Source organism: Dermacentor andersoni, chromosome 7, assembly GCF_023375885.2.
Source record: "Dermacentor andersoni chromosome 7, qqDerAnde1_hic_scaffold, whole genome shotgun sequence".
NCBI classification, from domain to species: domain Eukaryota; kingdom Metazoa; phylum Arthropoda; class Arachnida; order Ixodida; family Ixodidae; genus Dermacentor; species Dermacentor andersoni.
The window spans coordinates 147,446,017-147,452,989 of NC_092820.1; the positions used below are offsets into that span (position 1 = coordinate 147,446,017).

A 6,973-nucleotide genomic window follows, 5' to 3' on the forward strand; every position below is an offset into this window, starting at 1 on the left:
GCCCCCAATACGTCCTACAGCCCCCCCAAATCACCCCTCTCCTTCAACCATGTAGAGCCCAGGGATCGTGTGCCCTTGTGCACCCCCAATAAAAAAAGAATTGTGTCCTGCACCCCCTCAAAGAAAAAAATCGCACCACTCCCATGTGGCAGCGAAAACCAAATGAGCACACAGGTAAAAAAATTTGGATGTCGTAGAAATTGATAGGTGACTCTGTTAGACATTTTTGCTATCAGAATACATATTTTGAGCTATGTGCTAAATTTGTTAACCTAGTAATATGACGTTCGGATCGCGCATATTTAGTTTCTTTCCGGCAGGAAGTTACTCCATTGAAGCATCGCCAGCCAAATTTGATATTTACTTCATTACGTGTGATAATTCATTATACCCGTGTTTGCTTATCGACGTTTAGCTGCAACAGGCACAGATGCTGCAACTTTGTAGAGTTTAGATGCCACCAAATTTACTGTTTACATAGAAGTGTTAATCAGGCTAAAGTAGTTGTGTAAGGTCTCACAGAGAACTGTGGCAACCTCCATAGTTGCATATCTTGTCAAAATTGGCTATGCTACAATTTTTTTCATAGTATTTCTTTTTTGTCAGTTCTAGTAAGAACTCCAGGGGCACCAATAAGAAATGTATTGACCCTGAAGTAATTCCTCTTAGCACTTCGGTAGTGTTCATGTCGGCTTTAACACTACAGAGTCAGGTCACTGTTGCAACGAAGTTTCATACGAGTGCTCGGAAAGGACCAGTTGAACATACCATAAGTATGCTCATGTTAGAGTGTGCCGACCTACGGTCTCGTCACGTGTGGATATAGTTTATTTACATGTCCAAGTTAGTCGAGTAGCTTGCATTTGAAGAACCCCGTTATGTGACTGTGTCCAACACCTCTGGTTCTTCGGCATCAAAGTACTTTTCCTCCTCGTCGTGCTGCCTCGTTTGGAGGGAATCGAAGTCTGCATTGTTGTCAACAGACCTGAAAGGTGAGGAGGCATCATTCAATCAACACGTTCTTAAATATAGGGCCCTGCAACACTTTTTGAACATGGCAAATAAATTGCTTAGCAGCTGTACTCGCGGACAATTTGGCTATGAAGCGAAAGCTACGGGGGTGTAGCTTCTGCACATGACTGTATTCGTATGCAATGTAGTCCGGGTGAGCTCAGCACCTGTTTCGGTTTCTCCTACCTCGCACAACTTTAGTGAAGGCATGAATCAATCGATGTTTATACACATCCAATATATGTATCAAGTTCTGAACTGCGAGCAACGTAACCTGTGTTGGAGCCCCAAAGCCACCGTATGGCATCGGTTATGACTTGAAAGCACTACTGAAGGTGGCACCGGTAGAGCGGACACAGCGGTCGGCTTACCCGCTCATTTGTATATGCCAACGGCTGGGCTTCCCAGATGACTTCACTTGGTTGCTGCATAGATGCTGCAAACACTTGTTTCATGTGCTTCGACAGTCTTTTTATTGCAGAAGCTGGTCAACAGGCTCAGTTGATTGGAAGGACAGCAAGCGACGGACGCTCACCAGAAGACCACCAGAAGACGCAGGCGTCATTTTGCCTTTGAGGAATGCGTAAAACGTAGAACTTGGGTGTGCAAAAACTTGAAAGGGTAAACTAAAGATACAATAAAATACCAGCAGCTGATTGGTGAATGTTTCGTATCGTTTCAAATTAAGTGCTGTGACAAACAAAATATTTTCTGTCTCCCACCTAAGAAAATGTGAACAAAACTGGGGGACTATGTCCAGCAGTAGCGAAAGAGACGCACTCTGGTTCCGGAACCTTCGCTTCGTAGCCAAGAAAAGTCCACGAGTGTAGTCAGTACTGTCGTGAACAACTATTATTCCTATACACACTGCAGAAAGTCGATAAGCTTGATCAAAGCTGTCCTTTCAAAACTGCCTGCCCTTTCCATCGACTTAGAGAGACTCGTAGCTGTCATTGGCTAAGGCATGCCTTTGGCAAGAACAAAAAACAAGTGCCATCATGATGATTGATGATAATCACTGGAGTTACCTGGCCTATGTGAGGTAATTAGGTTTTACTATGTCTATAGCAATCACAGATCATGTATTGCTCATAATGCACTTATGCCATCTGATGAACAGTACCACGCACCGGCACCATGGCCTTTGAGATTGTGGTGGCAACAAACTGTCACCTAGCCTGTGTGAGCTAATTATGTTTAACTGGTAATTCAACTAAATATATTGCAATTGCCAGTACTTATCCATAACTTAAAAAGGCGGTATTTTTCCCCTTTTTTTTTCGTGCAGCTTGCCCTGTGCCATACTAGTAGTGCAAGTGGGTGTGTAAATGTGGAGACCGTCCTCGTGTAGAAATCGCCGTACAGGCTTAGTTTACTTATTGCTTATGAGCAATAAGGTAGTTACACCATCTAATGGCAAACAGTAAGAGTGCACAGACACCATGGCCTTTTACGTAGATTGGGTGCCACACCCCAATCTCAAAGGCAAATCACTGTCAAATTTCGGTGCAACGATGAATGGAGCATGGCAGGCAGACAAGTCAGCACGGAAGCCTAGAACGAATAAAACAATGAACCACGCACTCATAATCGTAGTCCTTGTCTTTTCCAGAAAGGAAGCTCTCGTACATGGTGTTGACAAACTCGTTTCGCAGGAGGCGTTTTTCCGTTGCAGAAACGGGTGGCATGTCTTCTTCACACTCTAGACATGTTGAAGAAAAGAGGAATCATAGAATGGTTAATCAGCGACATGACGGTATATTGCAAAACATGACCTGCATCCTTGTGGATGATTTCCGTTTGATGTTTATTAGAGGGACACTAAGGGGAAAGACAGAATAAATTTAGACTCGTAAATTATTCTTCGAGACCAGTATCTTCAACAATTTTGTGATAAGAGGTTGACTACCACAATCAGCAGTCAAGGCCAAATTCACGTTTCATGCCTAAACCACCCAGTGCCAGTATGTGATGTTGCAGATTTCGAACTATTTTCCAGCATTTGGGCCATTATGGCTGACTAAATGTTCTTCAAACTTTCAAATTCATGACATCACGGCAAGCCAGTGCAGGAACTTTAAGGTGGTGGTGCTGCTCGTCTTTCGCTCTTGTCTCCCTTTTATGGTTTATCAAGCCACCTGACATTAAGAGTGGCTTTCTATGGTATTGTACAGGGGTAACTTACTAATACAGCTCAAATAATTTTGTTCTCTTTAGTGTCTCTTTAATTTCAATCATCTTCACACTTGCAATCAAGCCAGGCTGCAGGGTGATCCCAAGAAATATTTTTAATTAAAGAGAAAGATCAAACAGGTGCTGTCCCTGTGGTGCCCCTCCAGTGAGTGTAGACCTAGCCTGAGTGTAGACCTGCTAGGTAATCCTAAACTTGATGAGTAATACAGTCAAAGCCAGAAAATACTTAAATCGCTGGAGAAATACTGAAATATTATTTCATTATGGAAGACGTTGACTGTTCCTCTTTTAAAATTGGCAGACCTTGTTCGGTAGGGATGCCCTAAATAGGCACTCTTTCTAGTTCCAAGCTAAAAATGATCTGCACCACAAATAAACAAATATTTGGGAAGGTTGTTCGTGAAAAGTTCATGTAATGGCGGCAGAAATTTCGGTAGCAATTATACGTATTCAATGGAGTCGGTGCCAGTGCTGCAACTAGGTCTGATTAACCGAGTGGCTCTGAAAAACCGGGGCCCTGAAAAATTTGCCAGCGACTGCACCAGTACTTCTTAAAATCAGTTTTGGCATAAACAGGATGCAATATTTTTTAGTTGTAAAAGTAATGCGTCACTATGACAATAAAATTTTGCATTTTACGATAAAATTTCAAAACTTGGCAGGTATGCTCAATGCAATGAAAACCGATCATCGAAGCCAACCAAGCAGCGAAAGGAAAGAAAGGTGAATGTAGGAATGGCTCTGTATTGGTGTCGTGACTTGCTTGGCTCAGTAAAGCACGTCAGGAAGTGATACGCAAGCACTATCATTAAATCAAAATATAATTCTGAGGTTTAACGTCCCGAAACTCCACATTGGGTTGTGAGAGAGCCCTTGGCAGAGGGCACAAGATTAATTTTTTACCACATGGGGTTCTTTGAAGTGCACATAAATGAAGATACATGTGCGCCTTTGCATTTCAACTCCATCGAAACGTGGCCACCACGGCCGGGAGTTGAACCCATGACCTCGTGTTCAGCAGCATACTGTCATAGCCACTGGGCCACCACAGCAGTTAGATGAAAAGATATCCGGTGTGTTTTAGACACCACTTATTAAAGTAGTCTGCACCTCTGGAGTTTGCAAAAACTGGCAACGTAACCCTTCTTTTGGATATGATTGTCAACTTTACCGCTGTTAGCAATCTAAATTAAATTATGGGGTTTTACATGACAAAACCACAACCTCATTATTAGGCGCGCCGTAGTGGGGGACTACGGGTCAATTTTGACTACCTGGAGATCTTTAACGCGCACCAAATGCGTGGCACACGGGAATTTTTGCATTTTGCCCCCCATCGAAATGCAACCGCTGCAGCCAGGATCTGACCCCGCTACTATTAGCAATCTATTTCTTGGTTGGTGGGTAACTGATATGTTTTGTATAATCATTATTATGAAAGAGGGCAAACACCCAGTGACACATACTCAGTGGCTCCAGTTGGCATCAATGAGGGCCATTGAAGAGCACCACTAAGCCAGTCAACCAAGTTGATCCAACACGAGGGTTTTGAACCCCATTTCCCTCAGCACAGCAGCCAGATGCCCTTTGACCATGGACTACCCAGTGATCCAAGTTGGCAGGAAAGAAATTGGGGATGCACACAGAGACATCTACATAGAGACACACGGCAAACTGGGTGAAGTTCCCAAGCAATGCTCACTGCATTAATAAGCCAGTCTTGCTGTGACCAGCGTAAGTCGTAACATGAAGTGAAACACACAGCATCACATGCTGCCACCATCCATTACCTTCTTCTTCAGTGTCTGAGTCACTCTCTTCAAACGTCGCCTCCTCAAGGTCCTGCTGTTGTCGTCGCAGGCTCGTCACCTCGTTCCGGTCTATGTGCTCCATGAGCAAGCCAGAGAACCTGCGGGTATGGGCAAGCAAATACTCTAAATCACCGCTCAAACAGAGCCACTGCAGTGATGTCATTCACGCAGGTCATATGCTTGCCATCGTACCAAGCAAGAACCATTAAAGAAGTCTTTTCAAGGTGCGTGAAAAGTTGATGCCCCAAACAAAAGCCAGGTATCACTGGAAATATGGACAAGGAAACGTTCGAAATCTCTGATTCTGCCCAGTAATCGTGGAACAACTCGCATATAGCACATGAGGTCAAATGAGCCTACTATTTACATCGCCTTCCTAGCAGATGGAAATACAGTAAACAATGTTTTTAATAGAGCATTACAACCGGGCTTTGCATGCAGCTCGCCGTCTCAAACACCATCACCTACAGAAGAATCGGCATTTGGGCAAGTTGGTACTGGTTGAAGACCCTGATGATGCAGTGTAAACAATGAAGACACAAGAAAGAACTTCATAATATAGTATGAGATTGCACATTTGCTTGGTCTTGTTTGCTGTTTGCAAATGCATCGAAAATGACGAAGTCAATGTGAAAGCACGTGAGTGTAGGTGACAGTTTTTAAGTATGTGTGCTCTGCAATAAAGTTAGTTGCGAGTCATAGCTGTCCTGTATTTTTTCCTCCATGTGTTTACGTCGTTTGCGCTGCCCCATCACCTATCAGACCGCCGTCCTGCTCGGAACGTCTCGTTTCCAGATCACCCTAGTCTGCCTCGATGCCAAATGCCGCGAAGTTCGAAGATCAAGGCGTCATACAAAGAGCCACATTTATTCCACTGTTCCTGCAATCGTCCATCACGTCAGAGGCCTGACTATCGAGTACCATGCGGTGGATACTCTCGCGTGATTGATGGTTCTAGCGTTTAAATAATAAAACATTTCCGCACGTTCTGCTTATTCAAAAGCATTTAGTGCTTACGTTAGAGTCGAAAAGTCCATCTTGTCCAGGTCTAGTTTCTCTTTCTCCGTCATGTAGCGGCCGATCATCTGCTCGAACAGCAACGGATTTCGCCGTCGCATCTCTTTGTCGCTAAAGTACTCGCCACCCGTCTTAAGTCTCTCGAGGGCCTCATATCGTCTATTTTTCGTTTGCACGCTCAGCTGCCGGGAACGATCTCTGCTGCGTCTTTCGATCTCCCTGACGTGAAAGTCGACCTCGTAATCCACCCTCCTAAGCGCTTCGAAGTACGAGGCGTCTTCTCTGTACAGGAACTTAGCGTAGCGCTGAAGAAACAGCGGAACGTTGCTGTCCAACGTCTTTTCGGCAATCTCTCGCTTCTCCTCGTAACTCAGGTCCGGTTCTCCGCGCTGCTGGTGCTTGAAGAATCCATCCGACGCGGCGACCGTATCGAGAATTTGCCTCCGCTGCTCGGCGGCGGCGTCATCGACGTCTGCGTATTCGGGTTCTGCGATCGCCTGCGACGCTTCGTCAACGTCGATAGTCGTATCATTGGTCGTATCGACGGCGTTAGTTTCCATCGGGTCCCCAACTCCGTTGACTACCGTCGCGCTGTTCTTCGCGTCGTCGGCGCACTCAACGTCGCAATCCATGATTGTAATACGACCACTTGCACTGCCGTTTAGTTCAGTGCCGCGGGTTTGAAAACCGAGACAATAAAGGGTGAAAAAGAATTGCTTCTTGATCCGGAGATCGTGCAAATACTCATAGCAGACATGCAAGCTGCCATATTGTTTCCTGTAGACGGTGATCACAGTGATCATACGACTGAAGCAAGTAAAAGCGAATAAAGCTGAACATTGTACTATTACACATTCATACCTACTTTTATCTTAGTTCTATTTATCCGCTAATGCTGATTATTTTACTATTATAATTGCGAAAACATGCGAGCATTTTGT

At 44.6% G+C, this 6,973-nt stretch overlaps 1 protein-coding gene across 1 annotated transcript; it reads right to left on the reverse strand.

Annotated features, from left to right (window-relative positions):
- Positions 1-810: 810 nt before the first annotated feature.
- Positions 811-6,824, reverse strand: LOC126533654 (coiled-coil domain-containing protein 97). The gene is made up of 4 exons (XM_050180833.3): positions 6,033-6,824; positions 4,995-5,113; positions 2,596-2,713; positions 811-985 (listed from the first exon to the last, which is right to left on the reverse strand). The coding sequence occupies exons 1-4, from the start codon at positions 6,662-6,664 to the stop codon at positions 877-879; spliced, it is 978 nt and encodes a 325-aa protein (XP_050036790.1). The 5' UTR covers positions 6,665-6,824; the 3' UTR covers positions 811-876.
- Between the last annotated feature and the right edge of the window lie 149 nt (positions 6,825-6,973).